The 22,743-nt window shown below is 48.6% G+C and overlaps 6 protein-coding genes across 6 annotated transcripts; 3 read left to right on the top strand and 3 right to left on the bottom strand.

Annotated features, from left to right (window-relative positions):
* Positions 1–965: 965 nt before the first annotated feature.
* On the bottom strand, positions 966–5,863 carry N7457_005011 (ubiquitin-binding serine/threonine protein kinase VPS15; the record flags this gene model as incomplete). Its single annotated transcript, XM_057176056.1, has 3 exons — positions 966–5,418; positions 5,469–5,589; positions 5,650–5,863. 3 exons carry the CDS (start codon positions 5,861–5,863, stop codon positions 966–968), a joined length of 4,788 nt encoding a protein of 1,595 aa, XP_057033103.1.
* A 603-nt stretch (positions 5,864–6,466) lies between these two features.
* On the top strand, positions 6,467–9,665 carry N7457_005010 (uncharacterized protein; the record flags this gene model as incomplete). The annotated part of the gene is made up of 15 exons (XM_057176055.1): positions 6,467–6,555; positions 6,618–6,755; positions 6,818–7,369; positions 7,426–7,706; positions 7,794–7,893; positions 7,938–7,980; positions 8,047–8,067; positions 8,126–8,174; positions 8,243–8,327; positions 8,394–8,412; positions 8,480–8,494; positions 8,604–8,632; positions 8,862–8,937; positions 8,999–9,033; positions 9,107–9,665. The coding sequence occupies 15 exons, from the start codon at positions 6,467–6,469 to the stop codon at positions 9,663–9,665; spliced, it is 2,091 nt and encodes a 696-aa protein (XP_057033102.1).
* Positions 9,666–11,109: 1,444 nt separating this feature from the next.
* On the top strand, positions 11,110–12,102 carry N7457_005009 (uncharacterized protein; the record flags this gene model as incomplete). Its single annotated transcript, XM_057176054.1, has 1 exon — positions 11,110–12,102. One exon carries the CDS (start codon positions 11,110–11,112, stop codon positions 12,100–12,102), a length of 993 nt encoding a protein of 330 aa, XP_057033101.1.
* Positions 12,103–16,639: 4,537 nt separating this feature from the next.
* Positions 16,640–18,353, bottom strand: N7457_005008 (putative FAD dependent oxidoreductase; the record flags this gene model as incomplete). Its single annotated transcript, XM_057176053.1, has 5 exons — positions 16,640–17,440; positions 17,491–17,637; positions 17,702–17,969; positions 18,022–18,147; positions 18,226–18,353. 5 exons carry the CDS (start codon positions 18,351–18,353, stop codon positions 16,640–16,642), a joined length of 1,470 nt encoding a protein of 489 aa, XP_057033100.1.
* Positions 18,354–19,972: 1,619 nt separating this feature from the next.
* Positions 19,973–20,948, top strand: idi1 (isopentenyl-diphosphate delta-isomerase IDI1; the record flags this gene model as incomplete). Its single annotated transcript, XM_057176052.1, has 3 exons — positions 19,973–20,210; positions 20,309–20,647; positions 20,713–20,948. The coding sequence occupies 3 exons, from the start codon at positions 19,973–19,975 to the stop codon at positions 20,946–20,948; spliced, it is 813 nt and encodes a 270-aa protein (XP_057033099.1).
* A 391-nt stretch (positions 20,949–21,339) lies between these two features.
* Positions 21,340–22,059, bottom strand: N7457_005006 (DUF202 domain-containing protein; the record flags this gene model as incomplete). Its single annotated transcript, XM_057176051.1, is given in 3 exon segments — positions 21,340–21,760; positions 21,940–22,005; positions 22,019–22,059. The coding sequence occupies 3 exon segments, from the start codon at positions 22,057–22,059 to the stop codon at positions 21,340–21,342; spliced, it is 528 nt and encodes a 175-aa protein (XP_057033098.1).
* Between the last annotated feature and the right edge of the window lie 684 nt (positions 22,060–22,743).

The following is a 22,743-nucleotide window of genomic DNA, read 5'->3' as shown; positions in this document are numbered from 1 at the left end:
GGCCGAGATTATACGGAGCACGGAGTACGGGTTGTGCCACAGCCTATATCCCAAACCGATGGTAATATTCGATTTGTTTGATTCAAAATCAATAATTCTGACAATTATTGGTTATTTCGCCTATTTTTATCAATTCTCCCCTGTACGCTCTATGCAAGTTGCATGCAGGAAATACATACTCCGTACTCCGTACCTATAGCTACATACATAAGGTACGTACTCCGTGCTCCATATGTACATAGGTACATAATGTACGGAGTACGGAGTAGACAATGAACCCATAAATCCCGACCAAGCTGGCTTAGCTCAAGAGCGTACAATGCCTTACAATAATACGAATAAACCTGCAATTCCAGCCCGAGGTGTTTCCAGAATCCCTTCCCCTCTAGGCCCCTTAGGGGTTCTGGGATGTCGATCCACCACCCGATCCACCAAGTGTTTCGCCTCATGGCCCACACCACAGCTCTCCCCGGCAAATCCCAGTACTGACAAGGCTTGTACCCGGTACTCTTGTTTATGCCGTAAAACCGCGTGGGCAAAAGTACCCGGTACACTAATTTCAAGTACCCCGTGGTGAGAGACTTTCATGAGCAAGGATAATGGTCCGGTAGAACATTCTAGGATGCTATTTATCTTTTGCTATGGTGGAGATCCATATATTGAACTTCACACTCCATACATCGGTGTACAACGTACAACTTACAATATACCCATCTGCTTTGGACTGAAATCATGATGTGCGCTGCCCTCATCCGTGATTCAAACAAGAGCAAATAGATTCCAGATATCTACATTATATTTCCCTGATGACTGTTCTATGTATGGGGTACAACGTATCTGGAGTAGCGTAGCAAATCTTTGAATACTCTATAAGGCCAAATATAGCAATGCGAGAACATATCATTGACAAGGTTCAGTTACCGTTTTGTCAAGTTACGCCGAGGATATCATACGTTACTGAATATCTAAGAAAAGATATAGACCATACCCGCACGGTCAACGCTCACAACCATACCATACGGCACACGCAAGACCGCCACATCCTGGATAACATCCAAATGGCTCTTCAGGAGCATCTGCTGCTGGAGACTGATGACTGTGCTACGTGGTGGCCGACTGGCTCCCTTCCGAGCATCTCGAGGACCACCAGTGCTGGACAAACTGGGGAGGTGCTCGGTGGTAACCAGGAGACTGGGACCTGGCTGAGTCTGCTCGTAGTGCGGCTTGCTACTAGCGCTACCATCCGAGACGACATCGTGCCCACTGACTATCGAGGATAAATCCGGCCGAGCGAGATCCCAGAAGCGGATCTTCCGGTCGCATCCCGCGGAGATGATGTACCCACATCTTGTGCTGGAGTCTTTGTCTTCGTCAGGGGCATTGAGACCAACAGTAAATGCCCAGGTGCCAAGCCGATCACCAGCTGGGTTGTTGGAAGATGGAGTACCGGGTTCAGTGCCGTTTGATGCAAATCGACTTAGCATACCTTCTGGCCGGTCGCCATCAACCTGGAACTTTTCGTAATCACTCGGCACAATGGGAGCTGGGTAAGGGTGAGGGGTCCGGGAAGAGTGATGTGCACCGTTAGGGACATTGTTGCCGACGCCCAGTGGGGTCGCTCGGTAGACCTCGCGACAGCGGAACTTCTCAATATCCCACACCGTGATTTCATTGCCATGGCTGCCGCTGCTGGATACGCAGACCCAGCGGCCACGGGCTTTGACGGGATGTAGTTGAATCCGATTAATAGCACCCCATCCCGGGAGTCCCGATGCCTTCAACCGCACGCGGAAGCGCAGATCCCATAGGTCGAGGATTCCATGAGTTGTGCCGACCAATAGCCAGTGGTGCCTGCGATCGCAACAGAATGTAGTTATGGTTCCATGGTGAACTGGATTTTCCAGTGTATAGATCGGCAACATCGTCTTCATGTCCAACGCGAGGATACGACAGGTGTTGGTCGCAATGATCAAGGTGGACTGGCCTTCATCGCGGAAGTGCTCCATCCAAACGGCATACTCTGGCGATCCATCTTTCGAGATGGGGAGTTGATATTCACGAACTATTTGAAGCTTTCCGTATCGAACGGCCGTCTGACTGACTTTCTGATAATCAACTCGGACGGCATGAACACTGCCGTCAGTAGCCGCGCTGACAAAAGTGTAGGTATTCTCGACAAAGGTCAACGCCTTTACACGTGTGCCTGATGCATGACGGTGGGTTTGCCGAGATCGAGGAGTCAAGTTTCTTTCAAGACGAGTTGTATCCCAAATTTTCACCGTGCTATCGTCGGAAGCGGTCGCGAAGAAGGAGTGATCTGGTGCTACCACAACACGATTGATTGGAGCGCTGTGCTCACCAAAAGTCGCGACCAGATTCCCTTCGGGCTTCCAGATCCTATTTGGCTCTTTTTCAGTGATGCTCCGAATTGGTTGCCGAACATCCACTTCTTTTACGTATGGTCCTAGGTCGAACAAGTCTGTGGGGTAATTCTCCTCGAAAACGTGATTCAACAGGCGCAGAACCGCAGGATCATTGCCCCCATACGAATGGCGGGGGCGGTATTTTTGCCAGACCACATTGGGCGCTTTGCGCTCATCTGGAATCAAGGGTGTTAATGGTCGGGGTGTTCCGCCCCTTTGGACTGGTGCATCGACCTTTCCAAATGCATTTTCGGAGCTTGTGCCCGTTTCAGCGTAAGCTTTAGCAGTTTCTTTGCGATTCAACAAATTGATCGCACTGGATTTTTTCTGGACACGATCAGATAGGCTTCTAGTGTCTACGTTAGTCGGTGTCAATGATCCATCTTGTCTAGGGCTCGGTCGGCGACTGGAAAGCTTGCGATCATCTCCAAGGCCCGGAGGTGACAATGGACGAGAGCCAGGACCTGCAGCAGATGATGATTGTGGAGAGGGTTCATTGCCGTCCAGCAAAGGAACACCTGAGGACTGTCTTGTTTCTTTCGAAAGTTGGCTTTTTGATCGCAAGTGTTTGCGTTGAGTAATGGACACTCGCTCAATGGTCGTAGAAGCGTCTAATAAAGCATCTGCGATAGTTTTCGGCCTCAAATCATCGACATCCCCATCGGTTTCGTTCAAAGCACTTATCCGCGATTGATCTTTGATTTCCTTGTCAAAGAACACAGTCTGAGGCTTAACCCCATGTTGCGTCAAGCTGAGAATATCGTTCAATGGCGACATCATACTAGCATCGGATTCTCTTGATTGTCGCAATGAGACTCGCAAGATATAGTCTTTGAGTGCTAGCAGCTTGAATTCATCCTCAGATCCCATCCCAAGGTTTCTTAGTCGACCAAGCCATTGTTCATCCTCGTCATTTCTTGGTTGTGCGGCCATAACAAAAGAAGAATTTCGCTGACCCAGACGGGAACTAAATGTCCCAGGCTCAGACAGGCTGAACATGCCATCCCGACCAGACGATTTCCAGAAAACACCTTTGTCTGAGTTCGAAGCCCAGGAGAAGGCCATGTCGTACACATTTCTCGATATCGGCCGCTTCAGTGCATCGAGCAATCTGACCTCTGAAAACACGACAATTTTGATTTTGAGGAACGGCCAGATAATGGGTGTTAGTATTGAATGAATATCCGCCACCGATAGAAATCTGGCGGAATTGACCACGAACTTGACTGCAGCCTCCCGAATCCAGACATTTGGATGTCCCAAAAAACCCACGGTCATGTTCAGAAGATCCCAGGTAGTCGATCGTTGAAACAAGCCCAACTCAGCCATAGCGGCTAGAGACCGAATGACCCGTTCAACAACAAATTCCTCGGATTCAGTCATAGACTGAACCATCAGTGGCAATATGTAAAGCTCTAGATTTAGACTCCCAACATATGCGGCGACGCCTATGACGGCCTCAAAGAATGCGCACTTCAGAATCCAGTCCGGGTCGTTCAAATAAGTATTCAAGTGGCTAAGAATAACTTCGTTTGCCCGGATATTGCCAAAAAAGACACAAAGACTTGACACGGAACCTAGGAAGGCCCGCCGAACTGATGCGTCTGTGTCTGTCAATAGTGCCTTCGTGTGAACCTCAAAGTATTCTAGAAGATCGACGCGAGCCACGTCGTAAAGATTGTGATAAGTCGCATCCTCGGTCCACCGGGGCTCAAAGCCGACCGGAATTAGTGCGGCTAAGCGGGTATCAGAGCGCAATGCTTGGATCATATCCAGAAACCTCAAGGATGACTGGGCCAGAGACGCAATACATGAGGCGTATGCGGCACGCACCATCGCACTTGACTTGCTGCTAGGGGTAGCGACGAATGGCTGCAGCCTTGGAAAGATGTACTCTGAAAACAAATAGGCATTTACCGGCGAAACCACCTGTACCATTTTCAATAACTGAGTCAAGGTGCGGATTGCAGCGACCTTGACAGTGTCGGTTTTGTCAGTCAAGAGGATCATAACATATGGAAGAACACGATCCAATTTAGCTTCGTCTGACAGCTTTTCGGCAAATGCAAGCAGAATATCGCAGGCTTTGATTCGAGCCGATGCTTTGGCTGTGTTTCGCAAGTTGGAGACAACAAGTGTGAGGAAAATTAGAGCGCCTTCATCTGGCAGCGGCTGAGGCGCCGATGCCTGGGTCTCACCATTTAGTAGATCAAGTCGCACAGGAAGAGTGTTGCCGGTCAATTTGGAGACTGGGATATTGGATGGAGCTCCAACGCCACGGGTATTGGAACCGAGGAAATAGGACACTTTGTCAAAATCGAGGTAAACTCGTTCAATCCGTTCATCTGCCTCCCCTCTGTTGGCTGATTCGGTATCCACGTCTGTTCGCCCGGAAGATGGATCCGTCATGAGGGACATGTATTGATGGAGAAAACTGTAGAAATATTCTGGGAAGACCTTGCCCTTCCAAAAGTTGAGATATTCATCCGCAGAGTATCGAGACTCTGGCTCAAGTTGAATCATATGCAAAATCAACTCTCGGATGTCGGGATCGTCGATTTTTGCTAGTTGGCTGTGTTCTGGACTGTACTCCCCCTTGCGATACTTGTACATTTGACTCAAATTGAAGATTGGCGATTCAAGAAAGAGTTCTGCGATCACACATCCAGCACTGAAGATGTCCATTGCCCAGTTGACACCATTTCCACTGGGCTCTTCCCCAGCAACACAGAACCGCTCGGGGGCTAAGTAACACGTTCTTCTCCCGGAAGTGTCGAAGAAGAAAGAGAAATCTGCTGGATTATCCTCAGGGAGAAAGGTTGGTTTGAAAGATGATGAGAAATCAGAAAGATAGAGCCAGTTCCAAGCCGTGACTAGGACATTTTCGGTCTTGATATCACCATGGTAGATGTCCACTGAATGGCAATCCCGAAGAGCGCACAACAGCTGGAAGGCAATCCATTTCTTCTCGATATGCTCTAGGAAAGGACGGGTGCTATGTAGTCGTCAGGATTCCCTCTCTAGTACTAGCTGTGGCAGACATACCTAATTCGATCATAGAGAGAGCTGTGGATGTACTGGCGCACGAGGTATCCACTTGTGCCGGTCTCAAGAATTCTCTGGTAGCTTAATGCATTCGGCACATCTGACAATAACTTGCGTTCCCCTAGATTGCAAGTTAGACACTCAGAATGACATCGATGCATAGGCTGGGATCACAGCATACTTGTGATAGCTTTTATATAAGGTTCCAGCTCCATGGTTGGGAACGGTTTCATAATGACCTTGACAAACACCAACCCATTTTGCTGCCTTGCGCGGATGCTCTTCATGAACCTGCCGCCCCCCATTGACTTCTCATACAGCAGATCAGATAGCTCGGGCACATCGATCCCCGCGGACCCCGCAGACAGGGTTGTGAGGGAGTAGCCTTGTCCCATGGTGTCGACTGCCCCTCATCTCCTGGAAAGGCAACATTCGCTATTCATGCGATCGGTTATATTAGATGGAAACCCACGATGAGAGTGATGCGATAAAGAAAGCCGGCGTGTTCAAGCCGATGAAGTCACTGGACGCGTCGACACGTGCGAAAGGCGGTCAGTAGGATAGCGTGCATTGGACAACTTCCAGCCTCATCCTTCTCTCGTAGGTAATTCCTCTTATTTAGTAGTAAGAGTTGTGGATTCCCTCCTTTGAAACGATGACTGAGACAATTATTACAATTCAATCTGTGGACTACTGAGCCTTCACCGATCAAACGACATGGAACTTCCCTCGGCGATATCTCGGGCTTGATACCGACTTGCAGTTCTGCCCCAGTGGAATGCGATACCTACGTGCATAAATCAGACAAAATACAAAAGCTCATGTGAGAAGTCTTCTAGGAGGAAAAGAAAACAACAAGACGAGAAAAGGATACAAAGAATTCCAACATCAGTGCGTCTTGACTTCACCGATACCTTTTGGTTCTGGCGGGGCCAATGGACCCGCTAACCGTTGAAGTAAACAGTAGACCTTCTTCTCTTCGCACATTATTTGTTTAGATGGGTTCACATACAGATATGGATCATATTCAGATTCCAATCATCGAGACCGAGGAGCCATTATTCGATGTCCTTCCCAAGCTGTTCAAGTGAGCCTTGTCTACTTTCTCGTCTGGTCTGACTGTCGAACTAACAGAGCCATTAATTGTAGCTTCATTCGCATGGCCGTGGGCGATATGGCCTACACATTCGAACAAATGCTACACGGCTCTCAGGGGCATCGCCTCAGACAATTAGTTCACGCCTTGGCAGAAGATAGCCACAACCCCTTCATCATTGTGGCTTTAATGTAGGTCCAACGTCGAAAAGCTTTGCATGTTGGCTGGTGGGCTGATGGGCTGGAAAACTTAGGATCTTGAAGTGGGACTTTACCACTGCTACTGAGGATAACTGGGGACTTAATGAGAGCCGGGGTGCAGCCTGTGAATTCGTTGCCTGGCAATTTTTGTGCCATCTGAACCAGCGTGAGACAATCGAGTTCCTGTTGGAAGAACTGCCATTACCGCAGCGCAATTCGACAAATACTATTGAAACGGAGGGAGTTAGCCCAGGCTTGGCTTTTTCACATGGTGACACACTTCAAGCGGAAACCGAGACCACTCCACTCCTGCCATACCCTTCATCTTCTTTCTACAGGCTTTTCGGTGGCAAGAGGACCACAGAGACCCAGCTTTCTGGAAGCTCCCAGGGAACATATCTACCCGAAGAAGTCTACGCCACCCAGAGATATTCCCAGTTCTTCGGATTGAATGCACTGGAGATTGCAACGATTGCCCATGCAAAGAGGTTTCTGAGTCAACACGTTGTTCAACGGGTAGTCGACGGTATTTGGAAAGGTGAAATCGTCTTCTGGGATTCTCTGACTGTTAAGTCAACCAAGAAGCCCCATATCTTTAACGCAAGGTGAGATTGGAGGACGATTCAATCTAGTGGGGATACTGACGAGTTTCTCCGATCAGAACAGCAGATCCATATTCACGCTTGCGAGTGCCTCTTTACCGTAAGATCTTCGAGGCAGCATTTTTCATGTCTTTCCTTTTTCTCTACTACGCAGTCCTTGTAGAGAGGAGGCAAGAAGCCATTGGCATCTTTGAAGCCATCATGTATGTGTGGATCGTCGCCTTTGCGTACGACGAATTGAGTGGAGTTATTGACGCTGGGGTTGTTTTCTATCAAATGGATTTTTGGAGTCTCTGGAACGTGAGCATCATCGGGGTTGGACTGGCATTCGTCATAACAAGTGAGTCATTAATTAGTCGAATCTGCCTTGGGGCTCGTTGCTTCCATACCATCTGTGTTGATCGTGCGACTAATGAAGACGCTACAGGGGTCATTGGGCTAGTGAAGGAAAGCGAATCTATTATCGACCTTTCATTCGACATTTTATCCTTAGAGGCTCTATTTCTTGTGCCAAGGCATGATTGCTCGTGCAATTTGCATGTGGGCAACAGGGCTAACACGGGATGCACAGGATCTGCTCCCTTGTGAGCTTGAACTCATACTTCGGCAGTCTAGTGAGTGGATCGTGCATGAAACATTATCATTGTAGAGAATAGATGACTGACTGTGGCTGTTAATAGATACCGGTATTGAAAGAGATGGTGTGCTCTCCACTAGCCCAAGTGGTTCTGGGACCCAAGGCTGATTGATCATGTGCAGACGAAAGCATTCTTCAGGTTTTTGCCGGTAGTGGTAGTACTATATATCGGTAAGTGTGGCTAAGTGATGCAGCCATCGGTAAAGCCCTGGAGATATATATGCCTGACCGAGTTATAGGATTCTTGACCACATTCACCATGCTCGCTCGTGACCGCTTGTCGCTCGACACAATGTCACATTTATTAGTGAAGGTGTTCTTTGGGTATGGCGGTGAAATGATCCCTGTTGTGACCGCTCTTTGTCGCTTTTGACTGACCATCTGAGGCAGATCGAGTGTTCTCGGATTGGTGGGTTCACGATGCTCCCGTTTTAGGAAATTGTGCACTGACTGTGGCGGAATTGATTGGATAACAGGACACCGCGTCTGAAGTAAGTCTGCGCACCAGGCGGCTGTTCTGCAGCTCAAATTGCATTTTCCCCGAAGGATTGGCAAAATGGTTGGCTGTCGCGTTTAGTTGACTGACACGCTAATTTTTAGATCTCCCCCATCTTCGGCTATGGCTTGATGTGAGTTTTCCGGATTTGTTTTTGAATTGTCTTGCGCCACATCCCAAAATTGCAAGGTCGCATGTGCTCTCTATCACGTTTCAACATGCAGGTGATGTTCGAGGGGACGCGCGTGGTATTCGATTTGGTCTCGCCATTAGCACACGGCGTACCGCTCTAACTTCCACGCCGTCGTTTCTTTCGGTACAGATCTTTCGGTATAGATGCTGATGGATATCATGGTTTACAGGCTGACCTTCGCACTGATGACCAATACTCTCATTCTCTCGTCTTTGATTAGTTTGATGAGCATGAGTCTAGAAGGGGTAAGCTATACAGGACATATCATAGAGTGCGTGGCAGCCGATTAATTGCTGTGTATGATAGGTGATGCGCCATGCCCGAGAAGAATACCTATTCCAGTAAGCTTCGAAATCCGCCTGGTTTCTTTGGAATGTGTCATGGAAGGTTCGATTTCACTAACAGACCAATCAGGTTGGCCATTTACGTCCTAGAAAGCAGCAATTCTCGTCGACTAACATACTTCATGCCACCCCTGGTCAGTTGGGGTCTGATCCCTGGATGGAATGTTGCTTTGGGTGTTCTGGAACATTTCCCAACTAACACCCAGCAGAATCTTATTCCCCTCCTCTGTATCCGGCCGATGCGACTTTTTCTCTCTGCCGGAACCGTTCGGCGCGTACGGATTGTCTTGCTTCGAGCCACCCACCTCCCATTTGTTGCATTGATATGGGCTTATGAGTCTAAATGGCGCCATTCAAAACGACAGAACAGTCAACTTCCTCCAATGTGGGCACGCGGTCAACGTACCTCTGCAAATGAGCCGACTGAGCCCAGGTTCCAGGACCCACACCACCCCTCCGTAGTTGAAACAAATCGTCTGGGCCTTGGAAAAGAACGCATCAGTGTGGATCACCAAGCCGCGCGTGGGCCAGACATGGGGCAACTCGGGCAAGTGCCGCAGTTGGCGGACCTGATCGACACGGTAGAACGACTACGAGCTCAAGTGGAGGCAATTGCCGGGCAAAGGTGAACCTTCCAAAGTTTGGGCCAAATACCGTGTTCTCCGCATTGGACATGGTGTTTGCGCTCTGATCCGTTGCGGAGTTCACAAAAAAGCGCGGCAGGGGGGTCACTGCCCTGGCGCTTAGGGGCACGCACGCCCCTGCATGGCCGGACTGGCGCTAGTCGGCCTCGGGGCGGGCTTAGTGACAGAGCCACTATGACTACGGAGTGTACTCGAAAACCGTTTGAGATGCTTGTGAACAACCATATCGACAACTGCCTAATCTAAACAGGCTTGGTGGTTTTTTTCGGGGTTCGCTTTTGATTTTTGATTTTATGATTTTTGGTTTTGGTTTTGTTTTTTTACCCCCTGTCCCTGGCGTTTCGAGATTGGCTATCCTTTTGAATCCATTCCCTCCCTCGATGGGAAAGCGAGTACGAAGTACATAGTCTATGAACATGAAGTGACTGAGATATAGAGAGCTATCGTTCATCCGGCGGCGTCCACATTTGTGGAGTTTATGTGGAGTTTCCGCATTATGGTATACATGAAGCCAAAGGGATCGAGCCGTTCGGAAGGGCTGGCCCGCATACCGCTGAAGTCACGATGGGGTGAGAAAGGAACTAGTTCTACCTTTTCGGGAATGAAATGTTGATCAGTTTCATCACTGGCTCTGGACACCTTCGTCAGAAATGATCCCCACCGTCTCAGCATCTGCGGGCTGTGCTCACCAGTGGTCAACAGGCCTCGACACCAATGCACCTCGCCAAGCCAAAATCCAGAACTTCGGGCTCTGCTGATGTTTCTGTATGGCTATTCCCTGCATGGGACACGTCGCGGTTGGGCAGACCAGCCCAACGGTGATGAAAGGGATGGTTAGCCTTTTCCAGGACCACAAACCCAACATCCGCCGTTATGCATCATATCTCATTGTACCTTTTCTTACAGGGTATTATGATCTCTAAAAGTGCCCGAGACTAGTAATGGCAACGTCTATGACATAGTGGTAGCTTCGGTCTTCGAGGCATCTTGATTGCTCTCTCCGGGGCTAACCCTTTGCGAGGGCACATGTGCAGACCTGGGCTGTCATCGATCTCGTCCGGATTACTCCCGGCCCTTATTGCCCCCCCCCCGATTTTCTCTTCCACCGCAACTACAGACCCTTTCTTTTCCAAATCTGCCTTGTCTATTACGGCGTCAAGTCGTCGGATCTTCAACATTTGTCGGTGTCGATGCGGCGCAAGTTCTTCTCCAATGAATTCATACCCTTTCTGCAACCCTCCTCTCAGCCACCGTCCATGTATGCCGCCGCCGTGAATCACAGCGCAGCTGTTGACTCAAACGTCTTTGCTATATATACTTCACCTTATCACCCCTCTTTGTTCACTTTGATATAGACTAGTCCTTTGGTGGATTTCGATTTCAAACCCACTTTCATCTTTTTGTCATTGGATTCCGCTCTCTAGACGACATGGATTGGACCCACGATCTAGTCCGTCACGCCTCGCTCAATCCCCCGCGCTCAGAGGATCATCGATCTCGCGAAACATCAGCATACTCGTCTCCTATCTCGGCCTCGGGGTCCCAGGGAGGAATTTCCCCTATTGGGTTGGGGATCTCCAGCTGCGAACTTGAGAATGATTTCAACCAACTGAGGGTCTTCCCTCCCACGCCTACACTGTCATCCCAATCAATTCCTGAGGCGCCCACTCCCACTTTTGCATTACCCTACAACGATTACTCCAGCGCACCATGCTATCCAGCAGTTTACGGTGGACTCCCCAACAGTCTCTCAGAGCCTTCACTTGGGCTCTATTGCCCCACAATGATTAGCGCATCCCCCAGTTACAACCCTGCTATGGAGGTTGGCCCGGGCCAAAATGCTTTTCCAAGACAAATGGCCGACATTTGGATGCACACACCGTGTTCGGGACTGACAACACCATCGGATCTTGGTTCGGTCCCGACTGTGACCGGGGCAGCAGGACATTGGGACCAAAGTATATTTCCAGATGCTTCCATCCCCGCCATGCCTCTATTATCAGCCAATGATATCCCCTACATAGGAGCCATGGGAGCTATGGGAGCCATGGGAGCCATGGGAAGAGAGATCGGATACGACAGTCCTCCTGGACAGCACATCAACACCGGGCAAGTCATGGCTCAGCCTCACAGCTCTGCCGGTGAAGAGACGACCGAGAAGCTCAGAAAGTCCAGCAGGAAAAAACGCTGTGCTTCGGCGGACAAGTTGATATCTGCCAGTGGCTTAGAATGCCCTGTTTGTGGCGCGGAGTTTACCAGACGGTCCAACTGCAAAGAGCACCAAAAGTTGCACAATCCCGAATGGAAGAACAACTATCGATGCAGTGACTGCCCCAAGACATTTGGGAGAAGTTCTGATCTCAAGAGGCACAGGAACACAGTGAGCAAACTGACCGACAAAAAGCCTCAGAGCAGATACTAATCAGGACTCTAGGTTCATCTGGGACTTCGAAAATACAGCTGCGATTGCTGCGATCAGCAATTCAGTCGCCAGGATAGTCTAGCTAGGTAAGAGAGCATGTCCCATCAAGAAGTTATGCTCGTCAGATATGTGGGCTGCGTGCTGATAATGTTGAGCAACAAAGACATGACTGTGCCTCGCAACGCTAGCAAGTCCACGGGTCACGCTATTACTTGTGCTCAAGCCACACTAACGACCTTGAAGCCGCTGTCATCCATCTTAGAGGCAGCTGGTTATGTTTTTATGTGAATATCGAAGGGAGGTGTCGTCCGCATTAGCCATGATCTTTACGGAGTACCTCTTGGCATCTTGACTTGCATGACTTTGCCACTATGGGTCTATTTGTCAGAGCTCCATGGAACTTGCTTTTGTCTTTATTTTTATGTACGGATTACTCCGTAGTGGACTTCATCATGAGATGCGATTCTTCATCGGGATCCATTTCATGTCACTTGGAGGCCATTTATTTTCCTTGGCGTTGTTGGATTGTTGTATGCATTTCGGTTGGAATTTTGAGCTCCCGCAGGTGGCTTTTTTGCTTTTTCGTCCATGTTTGCTTGATTGTGTCTCGATATCTTTCATGTTTCGATCTGAATGTGATATCATTTGCATGCATCTCCATAAGCTGGCGCGCGGGTAACAGGAATATCGGTTCTCGGCATGGCCTAGTATCACCACCTCACTTCTGGAATGAGGATCGACAATGTTGCCTTTGAGACAGTCAAGGGCTAGAAGATCAGGGCCTCTTTCGTTCTCTTTTTCTTTTTCTTTTTCTTTTGTTTCATATATATTTTTCCTATTAATTTTCTCCCACGACAGAGTACAGAGTCCAACTTGCTTTGTACATCCGGAGTATAGGGGTATGTATAGATGCTCCCTTCCCATATTCTCTCAACAGAACATTTTAATTACCCTGCGTGGCAATTGCCCGTATTTCCACATTCCAAGCTGACCTTGACAGGAAAAAGAATGAAAAAAAAAGCGAAGGGAAAAGCAATGTCCCAGAGGGTGTACTCCCCCGAGGCCCGTTGGACCTCGACTCTTGCCGCGCTCCACCCAGGAACGCCGAATCACACGCTAAAATCAAGCGAAGGGATCTTCGAGACTCGCTTGCCGATCTTTCAACGAGAACTCGTTCGACCTAACTCTAACCCCTTAGTGTTTTCACGGAATCCGAGCCGGTATACGGAGTACAGAGTCCTCGTTTAAAATACTGGCTAACAAAATATATATATAATATATCCCCCAAAAGGATTTCAGTCTTCCCGGTATGTCTCACCTCTCCAGCCCCAACCTCTTCCTGCAATTTATTAATCCTTGTTCTATCACACGCTATAACTATAATAGAGTGGACATCCATCTCCCGATTACCCATTCCATAATATTCAATACATAATCCCGAATCATTATTGTCCAAAGCTCAGACACCCCGCTATCTCCACTGCTCGAGCTTGAAGCTAGTCGTGTGAAGTGGAGACTCGATATTTGGAATTCTGCCTCCAGCCGCGCAGGAGACGTCGCGTCTGTTCGCCTATCGCTGGGTCCATAATCGCATACATCCGAATAGCTGCCCAACATATGGAGTACAGGACCGGAGGACCTTTCAGGTTGCAACCGGAAGAGCCGAGTTTTTTTCTTGTTCTTTTTCCCCCTCCCCTGATTGGGACATTCTAACAAGTGGGCCCTAAGAATCAGGAGGTGTTTTCCTCCAGCACGATAGGCTGTCCGTCCGAGTTGCGGGGAGTCGAGGCGTCTTCCTTTAGGACACTATCTGCCACTATTTCCCTCTTGTCCCGAAAAGAGGTGATAGTCACATCATTGCACCACCCGAAATAACACAACAGCCCTGTGGCTAATTGGAGGCTGGCGTCTGGCCACATAATTCTAGGGCTTCTAATTTGCAGATCACCGGGATGATTTTCATAAAGCCATGGCCCCGAACTAAGAAGAAAGAAGAAGAAAAAAGACGAAGAAAGGACTTTCTTGTAGGAAAGATCAATGTCGATCCCCATAAAACAACAAGGAATTCTTCTAATCCCTGGTTCCTCAATTTCCAAAGGACTATCACAATCCCGCAAATATCCGCGCCTCATCTGGTGGAAACGCCCACGGGTGTCCCGATGTGCTACGTATCACTCATCCCAGCGCCACTAAGTCCCCTAGTGCCAACGTCTTTGCAATCGGTAGCTCCGTACGGAGCTCGGAGCACGGAGTACACACAGGTGTCTAGCTCACGTATCGACTGTTCGTATACGGAATAGTCCTGTTCGAGTTGTTTAGGCTGCCGGAATACCCCTGAGTTTGGATTCCAATCGCAGGGACTTTTGTAAGGTATATCGTTAGCATTACTCCGTACTCCGTACTTTGTACGATGCGTTCAAGCTTGGCATTTGGATTGCGGATCTAGGCCACATCGTATTGGGGCAACATCCAAGCTGAGATAATCTTGACCGGTCAACCCGGTAAGCGTCATCTTACACCAAAGTCAAAAGAATGTGGGGGATATTTAGTGACTGGGCGTTGGTACTCCGTACGGAGTACCATGTTGTATCAAGATTCCGAAGGAACTAAATGTTTGATTGGGGGATCTGGGGAGGACATTGACATGGGTATTGATCACCCGCATGACACGAGCTACTCCGTACACATTCTTGCGACTCATCACACCTGGGCTTTCTTTTTCTACTCCGTACGAGACATGGAGTAGAGGATACAAGTTGATTCGTACACTGGGAAACGGGGTTTCCAACATGTTAATATCTATTTGTATGTGGAGTAGGTCAAAGGGGGGAGAGACTACCCCTTAAGGGCCCGATATATGAATTCGGCCTCCCTTAGGTGATTGAAGCTGAGATGCCAAGCCTTTAATACATACGAGCTTAGCTTCAATCTGGAGACTACAGTGGCAACTTGATCTAGAGACCTTGATTCATTTCGGGTTGGCTCCGCTACTCCGTAGTTCGTGTCCTCTAGAAAAGGCTATATATCTTCCGGATGCTTAGATATGGGTTATCATTCGTTGAGAACCAGTCCTGCGGGATTGAAGAAGCTATCTTGTGTACTCCATACTAAGATGAGCCTCCCAGATATTGAACAAGATGGCAAATAAGGTCTTCAGAATGAAGCGAGCCGAAGCCTACTCCGTATACTCCTCAGAGAGCCTTTCTCCCTTTCTTCCCTCCGTTGCGCAAAATCAATAGCTGATCCCTTTCAGAACATATCTACTTCACTCGGACATCTAGCAGTAATAAATATCATCAGTAACTCAGGTCCCATTTAAGTTTGGAGCATAGATTTAACGTACCTCATCAAACTGGAGACTGGTCAAATCAAGCCTATGGCATCTGTTCACACCATACCAGGCATACGCTTGTCTCGATGGGGTACATAGCATACCCTCGATTTGAGCTTTGCCTCCGATGCCGCTCATCAATGACCGTTCTCTTTGGCATCAGCCTTCAGCTCATCAAATACTTGCATCATAGTCGAGTCGTTGACAGGGTCTTCAATGGAGATCCAAGCCTCTGCAAGGTTTGATGGCAATCTTGCATTATGATCCAATCGCAGGGAGTCATATCACTGCCACTATCAATATGGATGTTATAACCTCTTTACTAGGCCACAACGCTGGTAACAAGAGTTGGGGCGACAGAAGAGGGATGCAATCAAAAAATAGCCATTGCAGGGTGCCCAAAACAAGATTTTATCATGTAATATTCATCATTCACGACTCATCGCCCCGGGCTCTTTCTTGACTTGTGAACCTCCCTAAATATTCCAAGAGCACAATGCACCGAATACGCAGAGCTTCAATTTTCCTTAGTCAACAAGCGACAAAACAATCAGGCCCAACCATATCCTCCAGGCGATATCAATAATTCCATCAAGCGCAGACTAGTCGAATCAGTTGTGAACGGCCTGAACGAACTGAGACAAATAGCGATCTGTTTCGTTAGACATCTGGCCAGTGGCTATTGGATGAGCAGAAATAATTAGACCGACGATATATTCGGTCCGATACTACAGCACTTCAGCAGATTGCAGGCGTAGAATGCCTCCAAGGTCCCGTGTTCAGCTTCGCCCTCCCCGAAGGATATAGATGACAATCGAGCCAAGCGAATGCTTGGGCTCACACTTATGGCGAATTTGACAATCTCCGAACTCAGGTTTTTGGGCACGATGCCTGGGTCTCACATGAGAACTACGAGGAAGCCATGTGCAATAGGAAGAATTATAAGCCCAAGCTGGAGGCATCGCGACGACGGCTAGAGAAGCTCTTTACATAACTGGTGGTTAGCTTGTGACCAAAACCTCAATACTTTTACATTAGCCCTCGAAATTATAGCTCCTGAAAGCCCATGCTTCGCATTGTACGTACAATTTCTTCGACCTTGCCATTTCCGAACTTGACACTCAAATTCAATTTGCGTGCAATCATGGACCAAAGATGTATTGAGATTGAATTAAGCAAGAGATCTAATATTCACTCCCAGAGAATTCATGCAGTGACTTCAGTCTCCAATGAGCTTTTGAGAGCATCAGCCGGAGGAAGCTGCCCTGCGAAAAGCAATTTGAGTCTTTCGGCTAAAGCCGCTTTTTCTCTATGCCAGGTCTCAGTATGACCCTCAATCAAAGACAGACCCCTTTCAACTCTTCCGGTATTCAGCCATTTCATCAATTCTGTGACATAAGCTTGCTCTTGATCTTGGAGGGAATGGAAACTCCGTCCATAGCCCTTCTCTTTGATGCGATTATCATATTCCGTCCGTAGAGCTGCGGTAGATGGAAGCTTTGCCTCTCCAGACAGAAAAGCTGTTACGGCGATAGCTTGGAACTCGAATAAAGAGAACGTTGCAACATAGAATGGGACTCCGACGAATGCGAGCGTGGGGTCAGGAATATAAAAAATGTCACGATGCAAGTTGTGAACTTGAGTGCCATCGGTGACAAGCACGCTGTCATTTGCCTCGGTGGCAGACACGTTATAGTCGTTATAATCGTCGAGGAATGGAAGTGCCAAGTGATACCCTGTGCAGAGAATGATTGTATCGATATTATCCAAGGTCTCCCCGGATTTGAGATGAATAGTCAAGGGCAAGTGCGCGCCATCTGGACAGACATCTGAATTAGAGCCTTCAAATAGCTCGACCTCGCCAATTCTGGTGGCGTTCGATGGAAGCGCAGTCTCAGGGAGATCAAAGGCGCCATTTCTAGTGCTTTGGTAGACATGATTTGCACTTGTACTGGTTTCTTTGGCTATATCAAGAGCCGAAATGCCCCCACCGATCAAGAGTACGTTCTACGGTTCCGATTAGTGACGTACTGCATAATGTAGAAAGGTTCGCCCACCTTTCCTTCCAATCCTTTTGATCTTCGGAAGGACTTTGAATGGAAAACCAATTCGGGCCATCGAGCTTTTGCTTCGGCTAGGCCCCGAATATTGGGGATGAGAGGCGTATGATAATGGCCCGAGGCAACAATAACCGAGTCAAATTCCTAAGCCCATGTTAAGAAAAAGATTATTTGAGAAGGGACTCGGTTGATTTGAATGCGATCTTACCGCAGACTCCGGCTTCTCAACTGGATCCCCATCACGGTCATTCAAAGTGCTCCAGTGAACTGTCCATGTTGCCCCTTCTTTGTAGACTCGAGTGACCCGGGCGCCAAATTTAGTTATGTGGTCAACGCCGGCCTTTTTTGACGTATCTTGAATATAATCCTTGATCACAGGATGTTTCACATAAAGAGCAGTGCCTTCAGGCCACGCATTGAGCGTCGTCTGTAGTAAGGGCGTTGAGACATTGTTGCAGAGGCTCTCGTAGCAGGGCCTACAAAATACTAAGCTTTACCCGCCATAAAGAGATATAAGGTAAGCCTTACCCTGGAGGTGCGTGTATCAATAACTTTCGCTCATTGTCCCCCCGTCCATCTCTCACGTATTCCTGCGAAGCAGACGGTTTTGAGTATGGGTACTGGGTTTCAAGCGGAGTTCGCTTATCATAAAGCCTGCGGTGTCCAGAAGTGTCATTAGTTCATCGCTTCAGGGTGATGATTATTGAGATATTGGTCAGTCCGAGCTCTTACCAGACTCCGCCAGATGCATTATTTCTCTCAAAGACCGTTACTTGAAATCCGGCAGCCAGAAGATGCCCAGCGGTAACTACGCCGCTGATGCCAGCCCCAATAACAGCAACTCGAAGGGATTCAGTCATTATGGCCGACTCTTACAGAAGAGGAGAAAAGGAGAGAGGAGCGAACCTGCCTATATATCAAGTTCATTTGAGGCTTCCCCTCACTTGTGATCCACTCTAAATGACCACCCGAGGGCCCGTTGGCTCCGCACTGAGGGATCCGCACTCATCTCATAGAACGTCGTATGCCGGAAAGAACGGCATTGAAAGCTCAGACAGTGGTGAGAATTGCTATGTGGTCGTGATTTGGGTGGATTGTGGGATCGGTGGACAACCCCTTGCACTGGCAACAATACCCAGAATGTATAGATTGGACCCTCCGCATCTAACCAACACGGGCCGAGGGACGGGGAGAGGGGTAGACATAAGGGTAAGACTATATCCCAGAGATCAGATATAAGGCAAGACATTCATGGCTTGCAAAAGGTGTGATGCGCCAGGGCGATGAGATGCTCCAACCCCATATATTCGACATTGCAAAGCCTCGATCAACCAGAGGATCTAGATTTCTAAAGCGTACATAACAGGCTGGATATCGAATTTGAGACTGCTAACAGCCAACAACTTTGGAAGGCCTCGGGGATTGGCACTATGGCCCCCGCTCCAATGGATTCACGCATCATCCACGTCGCACTTCCCAAGAAAGAGGCTCTCGGTCTCCCTAAGCCTACCCAAGAGCGCTCAGAGAAAGCCGGTATTGACCTCAGTCATGGTCACCCATATAGGCTATTCCGTCTGCTCTAGACGACACCGACGATATCGACAACGTCCAACGTGCGGGGCTATCATCGCCCCCACGTAGACCCCGACAGCCAAGCCGATCCTGAGAGAAAATAACGACCGCTGTTATCCGCGGCCAAAGAGGTTACTTCGTTTCATTAACCAGGCGTATCAGAACCAAGACCATTGGTCTATAACCGGAAGGTCTGATAGATTAGCAAAAGGATGAGCTAGGCTTGGTGGTTGCCGAAGGAAGCGTTGCCTTCTTCCGAGGCCAGCATATTAACCCTCGGCAACAGAAGATGCTTGGAGAACGGTATACAGTATAGGAAAATTTCACCTTCATGTTCTGTCCAGACCAGTGAATCAATCCGTATACCAATTCTTCACTGTGTTTTCCTGTTCTATCTTTGAATGCCCCTTGCCTCGACATGATCGTGATATGGCCGTGGTGACAAGCTGCGGAAGGTAAGATATTGTAACTTGTCAATTGAATTAGTACATGTATGTAGGGGGTAAATAGACGGTCCAAAAGATAGATTGGAAGTTTGAACCTCATTATTGGATGGTATCACTATCTACAATGCCACTTGGGATTCTGAGTGATCCCGGCCTGGATCGAGGACGGGCTTGACTTCGCTCGCCGGAGACGTCCATCGTAGCAGATGCACCGACCTAGGGGAAGATGTCGAGTCTCTTGGAGAACAAATTAGATTGTATAACCAAAGTAGTTGGCGAGACTTTGAAGTTAGAGACCAGTATCCAACGGTCCCAACGGCCCAAATACTTGCCAGGAAGAACTGCAGGCCAATGAACTGCCGATCGTTGCCGCCTTTGATAGACAACTGGAGTATCTCCTTTTGATTTCTGTTTGTTGGGACCCATTGCTTTCTTTCAACTTCCTTCAACTCTCAACCAAAATGAGCGCTACCGCAACTATCACTAGTCCGCCTGAGATTACGGCGGACAATGTCGCCACTCTCTTCCCCGAGGTCGATACATCTCTGGCCCGCGAGATCCTCCCCACTAGCCAAACGAACACCGCACGCGGGAATGAGCTGGAGGGCTACGATGAGGAACAGGTCCGTCTGATGGAGGAGGTTTGCATTGTTTTGGACAACAACGACCGACCGATTGGAAGCGCCAGCAAGAAGATCTGTACGTTCTGCTCCTCAGAACCAACCCCGGAAATATAAAATGGCGGGGTAGTGGCGGGCACAACATGAGAAAAAGCACTGACAGTCGCATTTGAGCAGGCCATTTGATGACCAACATTGACAAGGGTCTTCTTCACCGCGCCTTCTCGGTCTTTCTTTTCGATTCCAATAAGCGCCTGCTGCTTCAGCAGCGCGCCACCGAGAAGATTACCTTCCCCGACATGTGGACCAACACTTGCTGCTCACATCCCCTTGGAATTCCCGGTGAGACCGGCTCTGAGCTGGATGCTGCTGTCATGGGTGTGAAGCGTGCCGCTCAGCGCAAGCTGAACCACGAGTTGGGCATTAAGGCAGAGCAAGTCCCCTTGGACAAGTTTGAGTTCTTCACCAGAATCCACTACAAGGCCCCCAGTGATGGAAAATGGGGTGAGCATGAGGGTAAGTTGCCTGCATGGCACAGCGCATGTCCGACTTGATGTATGCAATCACTGACAATTTCCTAGTGGATTATATCCTCTTCATCCAGGCTGATGTCGACCTGGAACCCAGCCTCAACGAGGTCCGAGACACCACCTACGTTTCGGCCGATGAGCTTAAGGCAATGTTCGAGCAGCCCGGATTGAAATTCACTCCTTGGTTCAAGCTCATCTGCAACTCGATGTTGTTCGAGTGGTGGAGCCACCTTGGTACCCCTGCTTTGGAACAATACAAGAACGAGCAGGAGATCCGTCGGATGTGAAGAATCCAATGCACATACCGTCGGATTTTGATCTCATTTCGATCTTTCTGCTGTTTTCCTTTTTTTTTCGCATCTCTCAGAGCAATCCGCATTTTTACGCGACTCATGGAAATATACCTCTTTGCACCCCAGACGATTCTCACGATATCACCTAATTCGGATCATTTGCCCTTGTGGTTTATTTTCAGCCAAAGCAGATATGAAATATTGAAGGCTTTATTTTGAGAGGTTTCGAGTTGTTCCTTGAACGTATCCCCGCAGTATCACCAGAGAATTCTGGTCAAGACATATATACATAAATCATGGATGGAATAAAAACAACCGAAATGCCCAAGAATGCCAACACCAACGCTAAGAAACTAGAGCGACAAATCCAAGCCCATGATGATCATTACTCTGCCGGATCCGTCGATAAAAACAAAATGCAACTGCCCAGGATAACGGTCCCAACTACCGTGAAGACAACCTGTGTCTTCCAGCCACTCTGCACCAACGCTGCCCTGCGCGCGTACTTCCTGACCGTACGCGAGTAATTTGCAAACCCATTCGCCAGACAAGTCAAGCTCAATACCCAGAAAATAATGCCGAGGGGTAGGGCCATGCGCCTCTCTAGGCCGGTGGGCTGATCCCGGAAATGAAAGGAGATGATGATGGCCAGTGACACTACAGCCAAGTACATCGACAGACGGAGCCATGAGAGGAAAGTGCGCTCATTGGCGCAGTGGTCGCGGGCATCGGAGGCGGTGTTTTCGAACAGAAGCGCACCGAAGTAAGGGCGGGAGAGAAGGATGTGGCGTTGGGACTCGGTGTGTCTTTATTCAGAAGTGTCAACCAGACTGTCACTCTCGGGCTGGGCATGTAAGGTGGGGCATCGTGGAAATTCAGTAAGCCTCGAAATCAAGAATGCAACGGTATGTAAGGGATCCAGCCACATCATAACGAGGTTCGCTGGTTTCGAGTCATTTCTGCAGAGCTGGGCGGTTTGACTTACTCTTCCACGAGGACCGGCTTGGAATGTACTGGGTTGATAAGAGGGTTGTAAGGAGGACGAACCCCCCTACTTGTGTCACCGTTCGTGACATGGAGAAATTGAGTCTTGGAGCTCGGTCATCTCCAGAAACAGCAGATCTGGACAAAACCTGGGGGACTGCCCTGGAGGGTCTGAGACAGACGAGTCATGTGATGCTCTATACTGTTTTTGGAATGATGTCACCGTCGTTTTTGCTTTTGGCTTATTTGTTGATCGGCGTTGATCGGGTGATTCGATGAGATCAATGGCCCAGTTGAGCGTGTTATTTATCATATGCCCGGGCTTGGGTGATGTTGGAGGATGTGATGTCCGCGAGAATATATATAACTGCTACCTACGGAGTAGTTCGCATGGAAAAAGTGACTTGATTGTCAACCCGAACACAACCCCAGAGCTATGTGATTTCCATACCAGTAGATACCGACCAAGAAGCGAATGAACAAAAATAATCAGGTCAAAGATGATCTCGACGAAACAGAGAGAGAAAAAGAACCAAACAAAAAGAAATTGCTCACACTCGGAATCGAACCGAGGATCTCATCATTACTAGTGATGCGCTTTACCGCTAAGCCATGCGAGCTGATTGATGTATGGGTGAGCTCTAGTTGTATACAGGAGCAAACCGGTAATAAGTTCATAAGAAAAACAGAGATACTCTGAAGCTCAAGCTTCCTGGGACTCAGGTTCCAAAAATGTGCGATCATCCCTCTTCAAATTACCCCAGTCGATTGCGCGCATACAAAAGAGTACGGAGTACAGCCATCC

This window comes from Penicillium paradoxum (assembly GCF_028828445.1).
Source record: "Penicillium paradoxum strain IBT 22861 chromosome Unknown utg000004l_segment0_segment0, whole genome shotgun sequence".
NCBI classification, from domain to species: Eukaryota; Fungi; Ascomycota; class Eurotiomycetes; order Eurotiales; family Aspergillaceae; genus Penicillium; species Penicillium paradoxum.
This window is presented reverse-complemented; position numbering and strand designations above follow the sequence as displayed.